At 37.1% G+C, this 24,534-nt stretch overlaps 1 protein-coding gene across 3 annotated transcripts; it reads left to right on the top strand.

Moving 5' to 3' along the window:
* Positions 1 to 456: 456 nt before the first annotated feature.
* On the top strand, positions 457 to 17,091 carry FBXO30 (F-box protein 30). Of its 3 annotated transcripts, none has more exons than XM_022558573.2 (3): positions 457 to 579; positions 8,573 to 10,629; positions 14,445 to 17,091. In XM_022558573.2, the coding sequence occupies exons 2-3, from the start codon at positions 8,596 to 8,598 to the stop codon at positions 14,646 to 14,648; spliced, it is 2,238 nt and encodes a 745-aa protein (XP_022414281.1). In that variant the 5' UTR covers positions 457 to 579; positions 8,573 to 8,595; the 3' UTR covers positions 14,649 to 17,091. The 3 variants fall into 3 exon arrangements, with proteins under 3 accessions (XP_022414281.1, XP_022414299.1, XP_022414290.2); XM_022558591.3 differs by lacking the exon at positions 457 to 579 and adding an exon at positions 682 to 6,634; XM_022558582.2 differs by lacking the exon at positions 457 to 579 and having other exon boundaries at positions 682 to 10,629.
* Positions 17,092 to 24,534: the final 7,443 nt, after the last annotated feature.

Here is a 24,534-nt window from a genome sequence, read left to right as displayed (position 1 = left end):
GAGTTAAACAAGTCACTCTTCTTGGGCCTGTTCTCCTCATTTCCAAAACTACGTGTCTAGGATTCCTTTCAGGAATACAGCATCCTAAAATCGAACAGGATTTGGTAGACCTGCTGGGCAGGAGCCACGTGGGGTCCGGTGGGAACCCCCTAGGGGGAGGCGCTGAGACCACACTCCTCTGGACCTGACTCTCGGTCACTTCCCTTCCGGGGAGGCGGGGGAGTGTCGGTGGGCGGCGTGCGCGTCCCCGCTGAGCTCGGCGTGAGCGTCTCCTTCGGGCTCGGCGTGCGCGTCTCCGCCCGGCTTGCCCCGGGCCCCGGGGCCCGGCCGGGTGGGCGGGGCAGAGCTGGGCGGGGTGGGGAGGACCGCCACCGGGAGAGCAGGCCGAGGAGCTGCAGGAGGAGGAGGAGGAGGAAGACAGGGGAGGGAAAAGGCGGCGGCCCGGCTGGGCAGAGAGGCAAGGAGGAGGCGGGTTGCACGGGGGTGTGGGGCCCGGAGCGGCGCCGGGACAGCGGGGAGCAGCCGGGCACGGCGGCCACGGCAGCCAGGGTCTGGGCCGCGGTTCGGCCGGGCCGGCCGGTGAGTGTCGGGGAAGCCCGCCCGGGAGGCCGGCGCCGTCCCGGCTGCGCCGGGGCCAGAGGCGGTGGCCGGGCAGTGCGAGGCCCGGGGCCGGGGCGCAGGCGGCCGTGGGGCCGGCGGGCCGGGCCTGGGGCGGAGCAAACGCGGCCCCGTCCGGGCGCCGAGAGGAAGTCGGCGGTGTGGGCGTCCGCGCCCAGCCCGCTGCCCGGCCCGCCGTGGAGGCCTCCAGCAAATGGCGACCCAGGCCCCGAGGGCCGACCCCAGGGGCACCCGGGCTCGCGTGTCTGTGTGTTGGGGAGGGGTGACGCCGGAGTTAAACTTAGGGAGCCCCAGGAACCTCGAAAACCTGGCTTCTCTTTCCTTTGGCCCTTTAGAAACTTGCTTTGTTTGGGGACAGACGGGTTAAAGTAAGCCTGGGAGGCATCATCAATTGTCTTCACGGGATGAGTGAAGTTGGTAACTTTTCCATTCATGGAAGTGATAGGATCTTAGTCTTAGCCTCAGTCCCTATTAAAGAGAAACATCCTGATTTTATAGATCTGAGGCGTGTGACCATTTACAAGTTATTTGTGTCCTGTCTCGTGGAAGTGCACTGCTTGGAAGGGGGCCATAGAGAGTGCACGTTGAATTTAATCTCCTTTGAGTATGTTTTTTACACGTGTATTTAGAGAATAGAGACAGAACAGCGTGTTGTTTACCATGGTTCTGGTACTCCATTCCCCTCTCCCTGTATCTTGTTTTTCTTTCTGAGCCATGTCGTAAGTCTCGGATAAAAGATGCTTGGGAAGGAATTGACCTTTTATTCCAAAATTACTTTGTTGACTGGGATCCAAGATGAAGTTATTTATGGGCATGCTGGTATCAGTGTAGATTAACTTAAAACTGTAAATACAAAACCCCAAGCTTTCTTAGCTTTTCATTTCTATTTGCTACATTTCAATACAGTTTTGTGTCGCTTAGAGACCTAGTAAATTATATTAACAGAATTTTGTATTTGCTCATATTTATTAAGCTTTTCCAAAGTTGTTGACGGGCAGAAGGGAAAAGAGTAGCATAAAATGTAAGATGAGGGTTTTTCTAAGAGTTCAGTTTTTCAGTATGCAGTTTTTGCTGAATCACTGTTCTTTATGCTTAGTCACTGTTTCTTACTACAGAAGTTTAATTGGGGATAATATGGTGTTTTGCTAACTTTTTAAATTGTCAATTTGTTTTTATCTGGTAGTGTAATGCGGTGACATAGCTTTTTTGGGTGTGTGATTCTGGAAATGTTAGTGGGTGGAGTTTTGTGAGTGTTACCAGAGAACCGAAGTTTCCGATATAGGCAAACTTTTATGCATTCCAAGTGTACTGGATATTTAATTTCAATCCAGTATTTCTCTATGGTTAGCATTGGAGACTTTTAAAAAAGTATACAAAGTGTCCTAATAAAATACACTGTTGAAGAAAAATAATACGTATTTTGAGATAATTTAGAGAGGTGCTTTAAGGTCACCAAAGTAGACCTTTTTAATGTGTTTACTGTTTGATATATTACTGAAATGTGAATTTTAATGGCATCAGCCTTATGCTGTTCTGTATGGTTTTTGATAAATCTTTTAACTAAGTTACCATGACTACCATGCTGTGGAATGACATTGTATTTGTAGAATTCATCAATATTAAAGTCATCAGTCAAAAGGCTGTACAAAATATTATTTAATTTCAAATTTATTTTGATGAAATAGGTGGGATTGACCTTGGACTGGTGGTTTTTACACTGTAGATAACTAGATAGTTAATGAGCATCTCTTAATTACAGCCCAGTCTGTGAAAATCTTTTACAAAAAGGGTATGTCTTTTTCTTAAGAGTGGGTAATGTTAGCATCAGGTAGTTCCTCATATGATTGCTTTTAATCAGCTTCCTAAGTATAAATGACCTGATGTAAAAGTGATTGTACGTAACGGTTTGTGCATGCGGATGTGGCGGTTGTGTAAAGCGGGGTGCGTCCGTTTTCTGAGGAATGCGTGTTTGTATCTTGCTGGACACACGAATACTATAGCCGACTTTTGTGGAGTACGAGGTTGTTTTCACAGCACGGTAATTACCTCAAGGTCATCTCAAGCTGAGATTCCTTGGAAGCCCATATTCCCCTGTGCCATGCTGCCCCTTTTAATAAGCTGAGTTCCACCATTTGGGCGGATTATTTTTATCTGAGTCTCAGCTCAAATAGCTTCTGGTATGAATATTAAATATTTATTAATATATGTTATTTTAATTTCTGATGTAAGTCTGCAGTAATTTTGTTTGCTTATTTAGTGGAGAACAATTGCACGTAGTTAGGACTTCCACTTTGGAATAAGCTACCCACGTCCATATTTAGAAATGGAGGAGGTATGTTATGATTATATCATAAATGGAAGGGTGAAAAGTTGAAAACAAAATTCCATATAATTAGGTCATCATTCTGTAAATAAAAAGTCAGAACCAAAATTTAATAAAAGAATGTATACAGTGTAACCAATTTAGCCATTTTGGACTCATCAGTAGGGCACTGCTTTGAGTTGGGAGTTTAATGATCTTGGATTTTGATCTTGTCTAGGCACCTCACCCCCTTTTTTAAACCAGTGAAATAAAACGTCCAACTGAGGTTGTAGATTTATTATGGTTTTTAAAACTGAGTGCACCTGATCAGTAAATCAGCCAGCAGATGTTTGTATTTACTATGCAGTAGCACCTCCAACTATACAAGAAGGATGAGACTTGCTCTGGAGGAATTAAAAGTGATTGCTAAGTATGAAATTACAGTCCTACTTGTGATTATGGTTAACTAATTGAACAAGTCTGTCTATAGTTCCATTTCAGCCTTACATTGAAGCAACATTTTATTGTCTCAGTGGAATTCTTTTTTATCTAATATCATATTAATTGTAATATTAAGGAAGTAGGCTGACGCCACTTCCTTTTCTGAGCTTCCTTTCCTCACCCTCTATATACTCAGGCAGCTGCACACTTGCAGACACCTCCACCTCTGCTTTTCTTTTCGAACCTAATGCCTCTATAGTCAGTAACCTGTAACCAGACTGCAGGGTTGATTAAGGAATTTAAATAGTGCAACAATAGACAGGTAGATGTTTCCTTTTGTGACTTTTATTACTATTATTTTTTAAGATTTTAAAACAATGGAATATTGAAATTAATTTTACTTGATTTACTTTTCCCTTTAATTTGCTTTTTTGATGGACAGTTTAGCTTATTTCATATAAAATGCCTGGAACATATCACCTAGATACTCAATAAATGTTTGAGTACTTTTGACTTTTTATAGCTGGTACAATGAGGTAATTTTGACTCAATCTGGTTGACTAATTCTAGATTTATAAAGTATCTTTTTATGAAGTATGTAGTTTTCCATGAAGTCAAGAATTGTTTTGGAATCCATCTGCTTATTTCTTGTATTATAATAATTTCATTTATTCATGTTTTTTCGATAAGTGAAGCTCTAATTGAGGCACAGTTTTGAATTCAGGGAACACAGGAATGAATGAGACAGAGATGGTGCCTCCTTTGTGGAGCTTATAGTTTTCCCGTGGAGATAGATGTTTAACAGGGTAATGATTTACTTCAAGTTATGACTAGTATTACCAAGGAAAAATGCAGTGTGTAATGAGCACATAAGTATAATACGGAATCCATACCATACCTTGCCTTTGGGTATGTGGAAAAGTGACATTTAAGCTGATAAAGATTTGAGGTAACAGTTGGGGAAGTAAAGGAGTGTGTATGTGTGTGTGTGTGTGTCTGTCTCTTGGAGGCAGAGGCAGACATTAAGAACAGCCTGAAAAGCTGTGTTGAATATTTGGGTGACTTGATTTAGCATATTTAAAATCGTGCTGATTTGCAGTGCTTTATTTATTTATCGCCTTATGTATTGTAATGAATTTGGAAAAATAAAGGAATTCTTTTTTGAGGGCAATATCTTTCTGTCTAGAAATAGCCTTAAATGACAAAGTCTCATTTCGTTGTATGTGAAAATGCCATGCCTTAACTTGTTTTTATGGATTGCTTGTCAGCCACAGATTATGAGTTGGCCTAGAATTTCTGTTAGAGAAAATTGAAACTATTGTAAAACATTTACTCTTTTACAGTATTTTCTAGTCTAATGAAACTTTTTCCAGTCATTCAACTTTAAGTGTAAATAGATATGTTATTTGGAACGTTAAGATTGTTTTTCAAGAGAGTTTATTTTTAAAAAGTTAATACTGAGGAGTTTTAAATTAAGCTCGTCTTGAACTTGAAGCCTCAGTTTTAGCAACAAGTTTTCTGCTGGACCTGCTGTGTCACTGTTCAGCTGATAAATCAGGGATTGACATTTTAAACCCGTTTCATAGGATTTGTGAGCAATTGTGCAATACTTTTTGGAGGCATATTTAATTTGATAATAGCGATCTTGAAAGAGGGTGGATCTGGAACTTTTAAATTCTGAAACAGTACCCCAGAATACTTTTTGGGTATTGTCTACTGCATTTTAAAAAAACTTATTTCTTAATATATTTAATTGTAAAATGGACTTAAACTTGATTCCTTCTTTGTATAGCTGTTTTGAGAATGGTTAAATTTGTACTATTTCATATGTTTATACTGAGCATTATAAATGTAAGTTATTTTTAAAATAATTTAAAACTCTTATGTTCAAAGCAAAGTAATGTGCTATTATAATTAGAAAGGACCAAAAAGACTCTCTTGACCACAAGGGTGATTAAGTGTTGGAATAAACTACAAACAAAGTTGTGTAACCTCCATTCCTCGAATACCATCTTAAAATTGGATCACCAAGTTACTGAAGTGCTGTCTTATTTTCTTAAACTTTATAAGCATATCTGTTATTGTCCATATGTATTGATGAGATATAGATTTCAATCCTAGCTCTGCCACTTACTAGGTAGATGACCTTGGGTAAGTCACCTACGCTCTCTGTACCTCAGTTTTCTCTGGGTTGTTATGAGGATTAAGTGACATTGACATGATTCTACAAAGAAGGATAAAGTAGGGACATAGTGTTCCATTTTCCTTTAAGTCTACTTCAGTAAATAATAAATGTTGTGGACTCATTGCTGTGGATGCTTTTATTTTTATTATTATTATTTTTTAATCATTTCTTTTAGGGGGAATAAAGGGGGAATAGTGTGGAAGAGGGTATTTATTTTGAATATTGAGAGCCCTCTACTTCTATTTACCTTTCAGAGTTGTTGCTGTTTTGCATTTAACTCAGTTGTTTGTAATAGTTGCTATTTTAAACACTTTTGAATTAAGCATGTTTTGAGATGTGTTCTGCCTGGTATAATCATGTGATGTGCATGTAACATAAGGTGTTCCTACTAGTTCTGAGAGCCTTGGTCACTTCTGTTGGAACTGCTTGTGTTTTTAGGTTTCTCTGTTAGTAACAGTCACGTTTATAACCTTCAGCATGTGAGATGAACTCAGTCTAGTTGTAAAGTAAGAAAGCTACAGCTGTTTTCACAATCTAATCGCCCAGTAAAATTTGTCTTAATTCTTATTAAAGTTTCTCTTTGCTTAACTTACAAATGTCATCATTAGTCTGTCATTTCTTCTATTTTAACCCTTTTTAGCATGTCTATCTTCAATTTATAGGTTCTGTCTTTAGCTTTAAAATTTATAGGGATAAACATTCAGAAGTATTTAACTCATTTGTAATTTTTAAACACAGTTTTAAAATGTAGTTTTGTTGTTAAGTGTGTGCCTTGTTTTTTTCTGTCCCTGGCATCAGTTCACACCATAATATCAACTCAGAACTTTTCTACTTAATCAACAAAGCTCTGTCAATAATAGACTTTTGCTGTTTGAGTTTGAGGAAGATCAAGCCTGGACTGGAGAAAAAGAAATAGCAATTTGGGGAATAATTAGTTTACATTAGCCACCTAGAAGTAAGATAGAATTTATGGAAGAGAATATGTGAGAGAACTAGCAAGGCTTTATGCACTAAAGTGAAGAAAAATAGGCTAAGAATCGGCTTCTTATCCAGAAAATCATTATTAATTTAATTTGGAAAATTTTGAGGTGAGTTGCCTGTGCCATATACATGTAGAGATATATAATAAATAAGTAGCTGTAGAGATCTGAAATTTGGAAGAGGGATCTGGGCAGGAGGTATAGATGAGTTTTTAGCATATAAGTGGTAATGAAGCTTTTGAGAAATTGGGAGAATGTATAGAATGAACCAGAAATGACATGGATCCCTGAAGAAGAGTAATATTTTAGAAGAAAAGATTAAGGAATAACCAAAGAGGTAGGGGGAACACCAGGGAAATGTGAGACCATAAAAACTAAAGAAAGATAGTAGTTCAGAAAGGAGGAATTAGTCAACAAAATGATATAATGGCTAAGGAAGATGAGGTCTGGAAGAAATGCCCTTTGGATTTAGCATTGAGGATCTACATAGAGCGGTTTTAATGAGTGGTGGTAAAAGTAAACACACATTAGAGGGCTGAAGAGTATATGGGAAGTTAACGGGGTTTGTTTGTTGTTTTTCTTTTGAAAGCTTGACTGAAAAGGAAAAAAAACAGCAAAAGGGGGATATTGCTTTATTATACATGTTTTTAAAGATGAAATAGTCTTTTAAGTTTTTGCTGCTAATAGGAACAAGCCAATAAAGAAGTTGAAGATTATAGAAATAAGACATTGAATAGGCTAAGTAATTATAAGTAAATCAGTGCATTGTGCCAATACTTTCTCTTTTTTTGTATAAAATTTTTCTTGCTAAAAGCAGGAAAGAACATTAGTTATCTGTAACCCTCTCGTGTTATTTTGTGGGTACTATTTCTCTGCTTAAAATCCTCAGTGGTTTCTAACTGCTTAAAAGTCTGAACTCCTTAGAGTAGCGTATAACAGACTTTCCATAACTTTTCTTATTCCTGTCCCACCTCATCTCTCACAGCTACTTTGCACTTCACCTTGTGATCCAGCAATACTGGGAAACTTGAGGTTCCCTCAACATGTTTTGCGAATTCTTGCTTTTCTGTATTTGCATATGCTGTTACTTCAGCATTGAATGCCTCTCTTCGTTTCTAACCCTACCCTCCTGCGCTTAAGACTTCTCATCTTTCAAGACTACTGTGAACTCTTCTCTACCCCCCACCCATACTGATTTTCTCTGTCATATTGATCATATAAAAATGTGACATGATTTTACTTTCATCTCTGACCTCCTGCTGAAGCTCCTTGAGAGGAGGCACCATGTCTTCTAATCTTCACGTTGCCATACCAAACACAGAGTCTGGTACATGGCAGTTAAACAATAAATAGGTGTTGAATGAATGAATGGAAACTGTGGCCCTCAGAAGTAAGTGATTCGTCCACTGCCACAGAAGAGGAGCTAGAGCTTATATTTTTTGGATAAATGCCCTCTTTGTTTTAATTAAGGCTTACTCTGTTGTAGAATTTATTAAGGCATAGGTAGAAAGAGAGGTCGGTAGATGAAATCTTACATAAATTTATGTATTTGGAGGGAATATTAAAACATCTAATCAGGTTTTAGTTAAGTATATTCATGAAATTCAGATTATTCTCTTTTAGGAATATGATGAGGTCTCTGCAATGTGGAGTGCATCATAATCAGTTTAGTTAAAATTAAAAAGGTAAAAGCTGAAGCATTCTCTGAAATCTAAAAGTTAAATATTCATTAACTGGTTTTTGGCATTAATTTATATACTACACAATATACTAGAATTTAAGTATTATATTTTGAAATGTTTGGCCTGTTGGGCAGATTGTTATATGGTATATAAAAATGAACTTTTGACTTACTTCTTGAATTAAAGTGCTTAAGCTGTTTCAAGATGGATTGATTATATGTCAAATAAACTTGTTAAATGTTTATTTTATATATTTCATCCTCATATAAGCCAATAAACCTTTATGATTTGATGTTTTTCCTTAAAACAGTTTTTAAAAAAACGACCACTTTTTGCCTAACTTCTTCTTTCTTTTCCATCTCAGTAACTAGAGCTGGACTGGCCATTATGGAGGAGGGCCTGCAGCACTCTCACTGCGTGAATTGTGTCAGTAGACGGTGTATGACCAGACCAGAGCCTGGGATTTCCTGTGACTTGATAGGTTGTCCATTGGTTTGTGGAGCAGTTTTCCATTCTTGTAAAGCTGATGAGCATCGACTTTTATGTCCATTGGAACGAGTGCCTTGCTTAAATAGTGACTTTGGATGTCCATTTACAATGGCTCGAAATAAAGTTGCCGAACATCTAGAAATGTGTCCTGCAAGTGTGGTGTGCTGTACTATGGAGTGGAACCGATGGCCAGTTAGTTATGCAGACCGGAAATCATATGAAAATCTAAGCAGAGATGTTGATGAAGTGGCACAATTAGATATGGCCTTGGCCCTTCAAGACCAAAGGATGCTCTTAGAGTCTCTCAAAGTAGCCACCATGATGTCAAAAGCAACTGATAAAGTATCAGAACCTAGAGAACAGATCTCAGTTAAATCAAGTGTCCCAGAAATACCACATACTAATGGTTTGGTGTCTGTTGATGAAGACTCTTATGGTGCACTTTATCAAGCTACTGTTGAAACAACCAGAAGTTTGGCTGTTGCTTTAGATATCCTGAATACCGCCACAAGAGACATTGGCATGTTAAGTACGAGTCTTTGTGCTTCCCCAAATGAAATGAAAGAAGAAGAAAATGCCAGAGAAAGCTTACAGAACAGAAACTTGAAAGACCAGGACCATCTTTATGAGGATGAGATAGGGGCAGTAGGTGGGATTGACCATAATGACACAAGTCAGAATGCCCAGTCTGAACAAAATGGTTCAAGTGATTTATTATGTGACTTGGATGCCAGTTCTTATGGCACTTCTGCTCTTTGTAATGGCTTTCCTTTAGAAAATATATGTACACAGGTCATTGAGCAGAATCAGAATTTACATAGCGACTCAAAACAAAGTAACTTAACAAATAGAGAATGTGTAGCATCAGATGGCCCTTCAGAACCTTCTAGTTCACTTTCAGTAGCAGCACAAGTTAGGGAAGTAATACCAGCTAATGCTTTGCCTAATGGCACAGTTCAGCATATCCTCATGCCAGATGATGATGAAGACTTGTGTTGGAAAAAAGTAGACTTAGGGGACCTAAGGAATGTGGATGTCTTATCTTTCAGTCATCCTCCTTCATTCAGATTTCTTTCTAATTCATGTTGGTCTAAACCAAAGGAAGATAAAGCAGTAGACACATCAGATTTGGAAGTTGCAGAAGATCCAATGGGTCTCCAAGGAATAGATCTAATCACAGCAGCATTACTGTTTTGTCTAGGAGATTCTCCAGGTGGGAGGGGTATATCTGATAGTCGCATGGTTGATGTTTATCACATCGACTTTGGGACTCAGACTTTTTCACTTCCGTCTGCCATATTAGCTACAAATACAATGGTTGGGGAAATAGCTTCAGCTTCAGCTTGTGATCATGCCAACCCACAGCTTTCAAATCCAAGTCCTTTTCAGACACTTGGGCTGGATTTAGTATTGGAATGTGTCGCTAGGTACCAACCCAAGCAGCGTCCAATGTTTACATTTGTTTGTGGACAGTTATTCAGAAGAAAAGAATTTTCATCGCATTTTAAGAACGTGCATGGTGACATTCATGCTGGACTCAATGGCTGGATGGAACAGAGGTGCCCTTTAGCATATTATGGTTGTACCTATTCTCAGCGTAGATTTTGTCCATCAACACAAGGAGCAAAGATTATACATGACCGCCATTTGAGGTCATTTGGAGTTCAGCCATCTGTATCTACAGCGTTAGTGGAGCCTGCTAGAAACTGTGTGTTGGGATTACATAGTGACCATCTAAGTGGTCTTCCTTTTGAAGTCCTGCAACATATTGCAGGCTTTCTTGATGGCTTCAGTTTATGCCAGCTCTCGTGTGTATCCAAGTTAATGAGGGATGTGTGTGGCAGTCTTCTTCAGTCTCGTGGAATGGTCATACTGCAGTGGGGGAAAAGGAAGTATCCGGAAGGAAATTCATCATGGCAGATAAAAGAAAAGGTTGGTTTAATTTAATTGTATCAGTCCCTTATTTGACATATAATAGGCACTTAATAATGTTGTTGCTGAATTAATAAAATTAACCTTGTTGCAAAATTGACCATCCTTAAAACTTAATAATTCAGTATGATGACAAACTTTTTTATAACGATAATGAAAGCAAGAATAGTTAGAATTGTTAGTCATAATCACATATTTACTGCAGACATCCTAGAACTAGATTCTGATGTCATACGACAGAGGCCACTTCCAGTTCTTCAGTTGAGGGGTTCTGTACCTAGTTACTTCTTCTGTAACAGCTCCCTTTGCTTGAGTCCATGTTAGCCACCTTCTAATTTGGGCTCCATCTGAAACGTTTTCACCATAGGACAATGGAGGAAGCAAGGAGAAGGTTTTTTACTGCTTGCAATTGGCAGTTTTGGTCCATTCTTAGCAATTTCTTTCTTAGAACTTGGTTATTACAGGGAGAACTTAAATAAGGAGACATGAAAAAAAATCTACTCCTAGTAAGTGACCAATGGAGTATTTGGGGTATAGGGAATGTAAATGGATGGATGTGGAAATGTGTTAGGCTGAGGTGAGATAAGGGCAGTAGGATTTGATATTGTTGACTCTGCGTTTAGTACAGTACAAGGGAGTGTTGCAGATTGGAAGCTTTAGCTGGAGATTGGGAACGAATCCTGGCTCCACCGTTTTCCTCCTGTGATATCTTACTTTTGCCCAGCTTCTGTTTGAGGTACTATCCAATAGAAACTAGAAGGCATTACAAATACCTTTGATTGAAGGTGTTTTTTCATTTTAGAACATTTATAATATGAAACTTTGATTTTATAAAGTAGAAAAAAATTTGATAAACTTCACATTGGTTGAACAGGGTTCACATTTCTGGCTACTTTGTTTTTACCACCCTTAGGTTTTCTCTTATTTCCACTCATTGCTCCAGTTTTTCAGAATTCTGCATCTGCTTTTGTGTTCTCCTGAAGCTTTGACCAGTAAATGAGCACGCTAATTATTTTATGTAGAAAATTTCATACTTGCTGCATATATGTGGGTATGTGTGTATTTTCATTTTCTACATGATTTGGTGTCCTTCTGCCATTTGGAATGAGACACTCAGAGCATGGCCCGTTTTTGTCCTTGCCCCCCCCCCCAGTATTGACCTATGAGGTAAAATATTTTCTGGGGGTTTTATTGCTGCAGAAAACCTCATCTACTCTTGGAGTTTGAATTGCCATCATTTATTCAAATTACGTGTGTATATCCTGGCCATTTTCTCCTCTGAACTCCAGTCCATTATATACAAGCATCTACTGGACATCTGCACTTGATTATGTCACAGCTTCAGCGAACTCAACAGGTCCAACCTACTCCACTTTTCTACCCCTCTTAATCTCAGAAAATGGCATTTTCATCTCTGAAGCTGCCTAAACTAGGAATTTGGGAGTTAAGGTTGACCCCTTTTTTCCCCCCCTTTATTTCCATATCCAGGTAATCACAAAGTCCTGTTGTCTCCCCTTCTTCATAACCTCTCAGGTTTGCTTACTGTTTCTACTGCGGTTTCCCTAGTTAGTCCCGCCTGTAGTTGTCTCCTGGGTTACTACAGTAGCCTCTTCCTTACTGGGTTTCTGTTTCCAGCTGAGTCCCTCTCCAACATATTCTCTATAGAAGAGGTAGAGTAATAAATAATTTCTTAAATACGGTTCTTATGCTGTAGTGCTTGAAAACTTCTTAAATGTCCATCCATTGCCCTGGGGTAGAGGCAGACTCCTTGATGAAACATTTAAGACTTTTCATAATCTTGTCCTCACTTACCTCTTCAGTTTCCTTTTGTCACTTTATATTCCAGCCATGGAATTTATTTAGAGTTGTCTGATGTTTTCTTCTTGCCTTAAGGTGTTTGAGTACACTGTCCCTGATACCTACATTTGAACACTTGAGATGTTCTAGGCAGTGTGTACTTTACTTTCGTTAATGTATTTAATCTACTGTCCCTATTTCATGGATGAAGAAACTGTGGTTTAGAGAGGTTAAGTAACTTGTCCAGTTGGTGGATTCAGACCCTGGGAACCTATTTCTGGAGGTTGTGATCATTATCTCATTGCTATATCCTCCTTACTCTTCAGATCTTACTTTGTCAAGAAAGCCTACTCCGCCCCGTTGAAGCCCTTAGGGAGGTGCACTGCTCTGTGTTCTCCTGGTGTTCTATTATATACCTCCTACTCTATGTACCCATACTGAAGCACTGACCATGCTGTTTGGAAATTCACTGACGACTTGTCAGTTTCTTTCATTAGACTGTAAGTTCATTGAGAAGTGAGACTCCCTGGGAACCAAAATATTAACTGCTTTGCATAGCACCTCACATATAGCAGGCACTAAGTAAATACTTGATGTAAACTTGGATGCAAAATTGGCCTATGACTAAGAAACCTTGTCATCAGGAGATGGGAGCTGTCCATTTTTTCCTGAGTTTGTTTCACCAGACTCTTGACTATGTGGAAGTAGGGAAACTGTCTGCCACCATTGAATCTTTCAGCAAATTCATTCTGTGAAGCTTAACAAAAACTCCTAATTCTTAGTATAGTTTTGTGGTTATGGGGAATTGTAATCTATAATGTCTATTGTTAGCTGCTGTCCAGGCCTTCACTGACATCTGGGAAATGACTCTATGCAGGGTAATTGATATCAGCTTAAGAAGTATAGCGATTAAGTACCTTATGTGCTGAACTATTCTACTGCTGGCTGAAAAATAATTGTGTTCAGAATTTGAAGGCATCTGGCCACCCCAGAATTCATAGCATTCTTTTCTGAGAAGCTCTAATGAGTGCTGAGGGCATCTCTCAAATTCACAGCTGCTTTCTAGAGTATCTGCTGTTTGCCACGGGTTCAGTGTTCTCTAGACATTTGCTTGTTGATTAGCTTAGCTAGGATGCCTGGGCCTGTCTTGCTTGTTACCTATGTTCAGGTAACTTTATATTTTCAAATTGTAAAGATGAGAGGGGGCCACAACAGTCATTGCTGGACCTATAAGGTGACAGTGCTTCAGGGCTTGGAGCTGCTGAGTGGGCAAAAGGGAAAGTAGTTCTTATTTTTACCAAAACAGGGATGGCATATAAATATTTTTCCCAGAAATGTATTTTACAATGATATGGAATTAAAAAATGATTCATTTTACAAAAAGCTCTATAAAAATTTCCAGAAACATGTTGAACAAATTGAAGCACTTGTGTTCCTCGTTATTACTAAGTGTGTTTACTACTTATAAATAATGAAAAGAAAAAGTACCTTGGCACAAAATATTCTAGAGTATTTTTTAGTATACTTCATATGGTGTAACAGGAATGGGAGAAAAGCTTGGAGAAAAAAATAACACTTGTATTGTCAATATCTCCAGACTATGGATAGGTCTGTATATATATATATATATATATATATATATATATATATAGACATTTGGATAGGATGAAAGCCTGGTGTACAATATGCAATATTTTAGGAAGAAGCTCTGAATATTTTATAAAAATTGCTTAATAAGTAAGCCAGGTTGGATGTGATTTTCAATGTTGAGCTTTGTTTTCTTTCTGGTTATTATATTTATTGAAGTTATAATGTCATAGGAATGATTTATCTTACAAATATTTGATAAACAGATTTGTACCCAAATGGATTACTACTTCCAGTTTTGTAGCTAACTACTTGAAACTTTATATTAGATATTTCTCTTAACAGTTAGAAATGTATGCAGTTAGAGCAAGAATTATGCTTTGATTCTTGTAAGTTGACTTGTTTAAATCTGAAGTAGAATTTTCTTCTAGGTATGGCGATTCAGTACTGCATTTTGTTCTGTCAATGAATGGAAATTTGCTGACATCCTAAGCATGGCTGACCACTTGAAGAAATGCAGTTACAATATTGTAGAGAAACGGGAGGAAGCAATCCCATTGCCGTGTATGTGTGTGACACGAGAACTCACTAAAGAAGGACGTTCACTTCGCTCAGTTTTAAAACCTGTACTTTAAATACTATAATTCCACTTGCACATACATGCAAGCACCTAGTATAATTTCTTGGTAATATGTGACACTTTATTAATGTATTAAAGATTACAGCTAGCTAAATTCATTGTCACTATGTATATAATGTTTTGAAGTGACCTATATTTTTATAAAGTACTGTTTAGTTGGAAAAAAGTTGCCTTAATGTTTGAAATGTGTGAATGTTTTGGAACTTGCTGGACAGGGTGATTTAATTTTTAGCTACATAATTTTCAGAATTAGTATTTTTAGTGGTGTGCATATTTTGGTTCTTACATTTTTTGCTTCTTAAATAACAAGATCCTGACCAAACAATTTATTCCTCATTTTCCGTGGGTTATAACCTATGCATTCAAAAATCAAAACTTTGATTCTAATTTTTACATCATAGGCTTTTCAGATTCAGAAAACATTCAATTGCTTAAACACTGCATAAGACCATTATAAAGTTTTTATTTTCTAGTTCTCCCCTTACATAATTGTTGATATGTAGATGATCTCTAATATATACATAATATTTAAAATCATGAGTAATGTTGATAATGCCATTTATCATGTTTTAAAAATAGTCCACAAAAATGTTTTCACCTTACATATTTACAACTCTCATACAGAGTGTTGACCATATGCAGCTTTTTTTGGTTAGATGCCACATCCAGAGACTCATGGCAGTGTGTTATGTGACAGGTTAAAGGAAAATCAACAAAAGAACCCTGTGAATTTACTTTAATTTGAAACTGTATATGGTATTATATGCTAGGTATTTGATATTTGGAGAGAAGAAAATACAGTTGGCCCTTCATATCTGCAGGTTCCAAATCCATGGATTCAACCAAAGGATGGAAAATATTTGAAAAAAAAATTCCATGAAATTTCAAAAAGCAAAACTTGAATTTGCCACTCATCTTCAACTATTTATATGGCACTTACATTATATTTACAATTACTTACATAGCATTTATATTGCATTAGGTACTATAAATAATCTAGAGATGATTTCCAGTGTATGGGAAGTATGCGTAGGTTATGTGCAAATACTATGCCATTTTATGTAAGGGACTTGAACATCTGTGACTTTTGGGACCGTAGCGGGGTCCTGGAACGAATCTTCTGCAGATCCTGAGAGATGACTGTATACCTCATCTTAAGTCTGAATTGGGCATATTCCGTGAATAAATTTCAGATATTCAGAATGCAAAGGGCTTAACTTCTTATCACAAGTGTTTAAAATTTTTGCCTTTTGATGTTTATAAAAATCACAATTATGTTGTTTTAAGACATTTTAAAATGTGACACTTGCTATCTTTGTAAGATGACAATCATGAAACGCAGAAACCTTTGCAGGTTAATATTCCATAGACTTCTCTACCAAAAAAGTAAGAATTGCATCTTTGTGTAAAACCAAAATACAACAGAAAGATATTCAAAGACCTATTCTTGAGGTATTTTATTATAGTTTTCAAATTGATTTATACTGTTATTAACCTGATGTGGTCAGTTTAGAAAAATGAGTATATCAGTATTAAGAAATAAATTGCAAAGATGGAGATTTGTACTTAAATAATTTAGGTAACTTGTGGCATTTGGTAGTCTGAAATGGTTACAAGTTACTTTGCTAAAAATCTTCAAAGCTATTTTGTCTTCTTTTCCTACATTTGTCCCTGAGAATGCTCTATTAACTAGGTTCTTGATTCCCATGTATGGCAATTGGGCAGGGCAGAGCCCTTCCTTGGGCATTACAAAAGGATTCTGAATTGCTTTAAGACTTGTTTTGGTTGGATCAAGGCCTCATTACAGTTGAAAAGCACAGCGTTAAAGACTAATCAATTGTTTTGCCTCACCTGTCATTTTAATTAGAAGAATATTTCTTAGTGCTTTAACCAACTATTTCAACTGTGAGATTTGAATTACATAAACAGTCTCTTTCTGTGAAAGTCAGAAATAAGATATCAAATACTATAAAATATAACTCTGCCTTTTAAAGTTTTGCTGAAGAATGTGTCTGGTTAGGATAGCACAAACATTAACTTTTTGTTTTATGGTTGTGCTTTTTTAAAATCCTTGTTTTTTAAGTTTAGACTCCATGTTTCCACACTGGATCATGAGATATTTAACATTTTCTACCTTTTATTTCTTTTACACATCTTTGGCTGTTTTCTTTTTTGTTTATGCCACCATACTATTTTGTTAAAATGTTTTCTTTGTGCAGCATTTGTTCAAATTCTAATAAAATTAATATTTTCCTTTATATGGCTCAGTAACTTAAAAAGAAAAAACTTATATTTAAATAAAATTTTAATCCTTGCTTGACAAATTCCAAACATAGTCATATTGTTTCTGTAGTGGGGATTTTCTGCATGTTGCAGGAGTTGCTTGTTGATTGTCATTGCTCACCCATGTTTTACTGGTGAACATTAACTTTTTTTTTAATATAGAAAACTCATCAGTTAGCTTTCTCTGCCCCTTCAGTGTCTTCTTGAAAGTAGTTCCACCTCGGGGTATTGAAAGGCTGAAGAGTTTCTGGCAATATTATTTTTCTAAAACTTTTAATGGGAACAGTCTATCTAACCTTTTAAGCATGAAAAGGTTTGTGTTTTGGCCAAGTAAGTTGTCATTTGAGAAGCCTTTGTTGATACTTTAGTCTTTGCTAACCAGCAAGATAAAGGGCAGGTATTAGGAAGGAGGGAAATACCTGAATTCACTTTTCTCCTCTGCCTTTTTCCCCAGAACTGCCTATTAGCTTAATCTCAGTGCCCACCGCGCCCCCCCCCCGCCCCCACCACCCTATCTGTCTCTCTCTCTCTCTCTCTCTCTCTCTCTCTCTCTCTCTCTCTCTCTCTCTCTCTCTCTCTCTCTCTCTCTCTCCCCCTCTCCCTCTCCCTCTCCCTCTCCTCTCTTTCTGTAGCTTCTGAGAATCACAGTTCACTTAGAGTAGTGGTTCCCAAAGTGTGGTCCCTGGACCGTCAGCGTCATCTGGGAATTTGTTAGAAATGCAAATTCTTGTGCCCCTTCACAGACTTAGAGAATCAGAAACTATGGGGTGGGAACAAGCAGTCTGTTAACAAATGCCTCCCCAAGTGATTCTGATGCATGGTAAAGTATGAGAATTTAGAGGAAAGCCTGGGACTATTGCCAGCTCTTCTGAATGATGTGTTACTGGGATAGATATATGTGTGCATGTAGCTACATTTATGATCCAAAATTAAGAGTAATAGTTATTAGTATTACCTAAATGATCAAATTTAATGATATATGTTGTCTCAATGTTACAGCCATATGACAAAATACATTAGGTACCATGGTTGTTGGACATTCTTTTAAAAAGCTAGTATTTACTAGTAAATTTAGTATTTCACTAGTGTTTCTTCTGGTCAAGGTTAATTGCAGATTGTTCATTAGCACTAACATTTAGCCTAGTCATCATTCATTCTCTTGTTGAGTGGTTGCAGAATCATGTGAACATATTAGATTTCTAGGATAGAGTCGAGGTAAAACGATACTGGATTAAGTTCTACAAGAATTCTGTAGGAATTCTTTCAACACTCTCAATAAGAGGTATTAAAGATTGGGTTTCTGGTTTATCAGTAGTATAGAATCTTTTTTGGTCTTTGACCCTGTGCTACATGTCCCAACAATGTTGTTGCTATTATTAACTATCCCTTAACATTGGAATCCTTGAAGATATGGTAGTTTATACTGCCATATTAATAGCAGGTTTTTAATCTCTGGCAATTTGAAGGTAGGTTTTGGTGTTCAGAAGCAAAACAGATTTCATGTTTTGCATCCCAACCTAAAAAGACATGGAGCTTATTTATTTTAAAAATTTTCTAAGGAATAGTTATACAAACATTAAAAAATATGTTTGTTTCATGCATGACATTGGAAAGTGATAAAATTGACACCTGCAGAGGTGGGTGTTTAGAATTACAGTAGAAAGAAAGCGATTGGCCTTCGTTCTCTCAAAAGGCTGGATAAAGCCTTCTGATGGAAATAATTTCTCTGATGTGTGTTTGGCTGGTTATCTAAATATAGCTCTTAGTAGTCTTAACATGCTTGTGAGGCCTAGAAAGCAAGAGTGTATTAGTGATAACCTTTAAAGAAAATCAGTGACTCATCCACTGTGTTTAAAGTAATTCAGTGATGGGTTTTTTTAGGATTTGATCTAAATCTGATTTCCAAACAAAAAAGTTCAAGATGTACAAGTAAAGGCTAACGCTTGTAAACTCCGTTTTAAATAAAATAAGGGGAGAGGAAGAATGGTTTCTTTTAAAGTCAACTTTTTCACAAATTTCCTTGATTTAAAAGATCAAAGTAAGTTTTAAGTTTCCATTGTATGGATGAAAAAACCTAGGTACTCAAAGTTTAAGTACCGAAGAGTGTTTTGGACACAGTTCACTTTTCTTTACAAATGCAGAAAGAGAAGGGAAGTTTAGATGTAGGGAAATTATTTTGGAGAATATTGTTGCCTAGAATATTTGATTACTAATAAGTGTTTTGGAAAGAGTTATTGGGTAATACCAAAAGGAAACAAAGTAGAAATTAAGTACCGTATGCTGTTCTGAAAATCCTTTGTAAAAATAGGAACTTTTGCTGAAGTTTTACAAGTATTTTATTGCATCTGTGATTGGTAAAATCTATAAATGTATTGCATGTGTTATCTCCATGAATCGGCCAAGTAGATTTTAATACATCTTGAGATATACTAATGGAGATACATCTCGAAGTGCTGTTTTACCTTAGAACATTTCAAAACTGACATCTTGTATTCAGAATGTTTGACATTCCAATGTATTATGTGGGGAGTAACTTTTCATTAATAAACTACAAAGAAATGAGTTACAAGGATGATTCATAAACTATAGAAATACAGTAAAAACTCATTGATATGAATCTCCTATTTTATAATTTTTTATCTTTGATGTACTGTACTGAAGCATCTATTACTTACTATGAAGAGCATTTCTGAAGCAAACTGACAACAGAAACAAGGGAAATCTGTTTCCTTTTCACTAACACCAGTAAAATTGTAAGCATCCCCCAGATCATATTATTAACCGATTTGCATGCAAATATGATAGGAAAGGAACTACATGGGTAGCTCTAGTGGTGGTAATAGTGTGTGTGTTTGAAAGTAATATAACTGCATTTGTGTTGAACTCTTAAGACTGACCAAGTAATCAGGTCAAATTGTCCTTTCCCAGTAAAAGCAAATTTCTCAGGTTTAACCTTTTTCTAATACAAATTGTTAGAATTTTTTTCTCAGACAAGATCTTCAAACAGGTAAACAGGTTGATATATGTGTTGGTTCATCCTTGGGCAGAGGAACTGACTAGAGTTAGATGGCTTTCTAAACCCCTTCCAGTCAGAGAGTAACATTGTTAGATTATTATTCAGTGGTCTAATGATACAAGAACAGTAGCAATAATTTGTGATTGCTCAAAAGGTTGAAGTTGAAAAAAGGAGATCCTGCCTTCGACTGTCCTAGAATTTTTTCTTCATTGAAGTCCTCCTTTCCACATTAATTGTCATTATTGCTTGTTTATCCTGTGACTTCAATTTTCTGATCAGGTGATCAAAAAACCTAGATTAAGTACACAGAGTTTTTAAAAACTTGTTTTGCTGATCAACCTATGTTTAGTAGTTTTGATCAATAAAGTTTAGATTTGATTAAGTAACTTAGTTTCTTTTAAAGTCTCAGCTCACATATAAGTTTGTAGTGTTGAAAAATTGAAATATCAGCATTCAGGTTTAATCACGTTATTTGATTAAAAGAAATCAAGCTATAGAAATAGAAGCAATAGGGTACTACATCTGTTCAAGTGTAAAATTACCCAGTGAATATTTAATTATGTCAGCTGGATGTCCTTTTTATCAACTGATAACTTTAAAAAATTGTTACCTGTATTACCTTCCCATTTAGGTCACCACAGAGCATTGAGTAGAGTTCCCTGACCTATATAGTAGGTTCTCATTAGTTACCTATTTTATACATAGATAACTCAAAGTTTAGGTATTGATGAGTGTATTGTAGTATTTGAGAGCAGTGTGTTCTGACTTTTCTTTACAAATGCAGAAAGAGAAGGGAAATTATTTTGGAATACATTGTTGTCTAGAATATTTGATTCCTAATAAATATATGTATACATACAGCTGATTCACTTTGCTGTACAACATTGTAAAGCAACTGTACTCCAGTAAAAATTAATTAAAATTGTTTCCTGTATTAGAGATCTGAAATAAAAATAGAGACTAGTATTGATTCCCTACAACATTCCAGTAGTTTTATGATTAAAAACTGACATATGAAATAAATTGCTTTAAATGGTTAATAATTCGGTGGATATGAATTCTAAAGATTTTTATGCTGCATTTAAAATGTTAAAGCTGTATTGTTCATTTGATCAGTGTTTAAGCACCAATCAGTCCTGAAAACTTGAATTGGATTCTGAGAGGTAATTGCACTGACTCATTAACTTACCTCAGATGTCATTTAGTTTCCAAAGTATCTTCTTTTTCTCATGATTAACATAAAGTCATTTTTTATCTTAATTGCAAAAGGATATGGTATTTATTGAAAAATATGCAAAGTGAAAGAAGCTAGACACAGAAGGCCCCATACTGTAGGATTCCATTTATATGAAATAATCCAGAATAGGCAAATCTATTGAGAGAAATCAGATTAAGGGTTGTGGGGAGGGAATAGTAGGAGGTGACTGCCTGATGGGTACTGGTTTCCTCTTGGTGGTGAAAATATTCTAGGACAAAAATAGTGTTGATTGCACAACATTGTGAATGTACTAAATGCCACTGAATTGTTCACTTTAAAATGGTTAAAATGGTAAATTTTATGTTATGTGTATTTTACCACAATTTTTTTAAAAAGGGAGTATTTGCAGTCATTACTCAAGGTAAAAAGTACAGTGTTCTCAAGTGTGAAATGCTTAAGCTATGGTTTAGAATTAAATTACAGCATTAGTGATGTAACACATTTATTCAAAGTCCTAATGAAATTCATGAATTCCTTCACGGAAGTACTGCTGACAGCAGTGGAAATAAAGTTGTAATTCATCACAATTTTCTTATATTTAATACAACTGTAACAGTGAGTAATTGGCTTCCATGTTAATGTTCACTTTTTACTTTTTCTTATGATTCCTTGCGGCACATCTCAATCACATTTTTTAAAGATCCGTATTTAAAATCATGCTTTGAAAAAACATTTGTATAGTTTTCATGATCATTTTTTATGGTTTTATACTTCATGTTCCTTTTAAAGAGCAAATACACTGATGTATTAGATAAGACTAAATAAATTGAACTGATGTATACATTTTGTATTCTTTTGAATTGTCTTGTGGGAAGATACTTGAATCTTGGCATTGGTAGGTACTTTAATGATCATTTAGTTTCTCATTTTATATTTGGAGAAATCAAAGCTGAGTTTGTCAGTGTTCGTTCATTCAACAAGAATTTCTTGAGCACTGATGCCAGGCACTGTGTAGGCTTGATTCTGGAGGGTTGTGATATGCCTCATGAATTACTGCTACTTCCCCCTCCTCCTATGACTACTGTGTATCTGGTAACGTGGACAAATGGACAAGTTCCAAAGAAGGAAAGGCGTTTAGGCCCTTTAAATGGTTCTTCATATGTATCTTCCTCAAACACTAAAGACATATTCTTTAGTACAGTAAAATACACATGATTATAAATAGTCTATTACTTGAGGAATGCATTTATTAACAAGTTTGCTTTCATGACTTTAGGAAGGAGGTATTTTTAGATTACATTAAGCCAATTACTTTCCACTGTGTTCTATAGTAGCTGACTAGAAAATTGTTGGTTAAAATCAATATTTAAAAAGTTAAATTGGGGCTTCCCTGGTGGCGCAGTGGTTGAGAGTCCGCCTGCCGATGCAGGGGACGCGGGTTCGTGCCCCGGTCGGGGAAGATCCCCACATGCCGCGGAGCGGCTGGGCCCATGAGCCATGGCCGCTGAGCCTGCGCGTCCGGAGCCTGTGCTCCGTAACGGGTGAGGCCACAACAGTGAGAGGCTTGCGTAACGCAAAAAAAAAAAAAAAAAGTTGCTTTGCAAATAACTTTGCCTCTCCTATGATTGGGGTGTATGTGCCAACTAAGGTGTGTGTGTGCTCCACCTTGAACAACAATAAGTATAATTAAATGAGCTGAACAGACTGAGGCTGATAGTATGAGCTAAACTATCAGGATAACCAGAGTAGACAAGAGGAGACTTACACCACAACAGGTCTACTCAGACACTGCAACAAGGCCCAAGGTCAAAGGGTGGGAGGAAGGGAAATAACTGATAATCCTACTCTCAATTTGTTGTGATTTTTTACTTCAGTGATTTCTCAGCAATTTTGTGATATTTCTACAAGACTTAGGACTTTTATCAAATAGGTTATTTGACCCAGATTTCCTTAGTCATCACCTCTTATTCTGTCCTCTTGCAGGCTACATTTCTGCACTATTTCCCAAACACTTTATATCCTTTCGTGTCTCTGAGCCTTTACATATGCTTTTTATTTGGCCTAGAATGGCCTCCCCCAAATTCTTTGGTAAACTTCAGATAACTTGGTGAGGATCCACTTCTGATGTCACCTGTTTTTTTCCTAGACCTTCCCAAGCCAATGAGTCGCCCTCATCTATGTCCCCACCCCTTTTTAAAAAATCGTACCTTTTTTCAGTATTCAACACACTGCACTACCATTATCTATCTGCTGATATCTGTACACTGCTGTATATTGTGGACCCCTTTAGGCAGAAACCGTGTCTCACTTGGCTTTGGATCTCTGTGCCTAGCAAAAGGCCTTACACATAGAAGGCCTTCAGTAGATGTCTGTTGGACTAATCATGAAAAATGACTGAATATTTTAAAATGCTGTTTCAGTTAGCTTTTGCTGCATAGCATGCCACCCCAAAACTTCATGGCTTGAAACAAGTTTAATTAGCTCATGATTAGTTGGCTAGGGTAGTTTGGTCTGGTCTGACTTGGCTGATTTCTGTCTGGTTGGCTCATGCATCCATGGTCAGCTGATGGGTCAGCTGGAAGTTAGGTGATATAAGACAGCTTTACGGACATGTCTGGCAGTTGGCAGGCTGTTGGCTGGGGTGATGGGGATGATTAGGCCACATGTCTCTCATCATCCATTAGGCTAGCCCAGGCTTACTTACGTGGCAGTAGCAAGAACAGCAAGAGAGTAAGCCCCAATGTGCAAACCACTGCTTGTCACATTTGTGAATGTCCCATTTCCCAAAGGAGGTACACGGCTAAGCCCAGATGCAAGGGATGGAGAAATAGACTCTACCTCTCTGTGGGAGAAGCAGTAAAATCATGTTGCAAATGAGTGTGTATATAGGAATGGGGAGAATCTGTCCATTTAAATTTACCATAAATGCCCAGGACATTTCTAATTTGATAGTCCCACCTTTCCTCTTTAGAGTTTTCTAGCAAAATCCCCTAAATGTTAAAAAACTATTCAAAAATGAAGAACCAATTCAAAAATGGAGGAGGGCATCAAGTTTTGTAGGGACAGCAGGGAGGAGCTGCACAGGACAGAGAACAGCAGCAGGCGGGGAGCATTGTGGTAGAAAAGTGACTTCTTAAACTTTTAATGTTTACAGCATCTGTAGTCACCACCACCTTTCATTGCTAATATTAGTAACTTGTAAGTTCTTTTTTTTTTTTTTTTTACTACTTTTGATAGGGGTTTATGAGTTTATTAATTTTTTCAAAGAGCCAACTTTGGCTTTCTTAAGTTTCTCCCTTGTTTGTCTGTTACTATCATTTATTTTTGCTTCTTTTCTTTATTATTTCCTTTGTTTCTACCTTGTGTTTAATTTGCTCTTTGTTT

Source organism: Delphinapterus leucas, chromosome 12 (assembly GCF_059928025.1).
Source record: "Delphinapterus leucas isolate spDelLeu-1000000601 "Yukka" chromosome 12, BTC_Dleu_Yukka2, whole genome shotgun sequence".
NCBI lineage: Eukaryota > Metazoa > Chordata > Mammalia > Artiodactyla > Monodontidae > Delphinapterus > Delphinapterus leucas.
The sequence above is the reverse complement of the archived record's forward strand: the minus strand, read 5'-3'. Positions and strand labels throughout refer to the sequence as shown.

Coding starts and splice junctions, on each gene's coding strand:
- FBXO30 (XM_022558582.2), top strand. CDS start 8,446: ATGTTTATTTTATATATTTCATCCTCATATAAGCCAATAAACCTTTAT. Junction 10,630..14,444: donor CATGGCAGATAAAAGAAAAG/GTTGGTTTAATT, acceptor ATTTTCTTCTAG/GTATGGCGATTCAGTACTGC.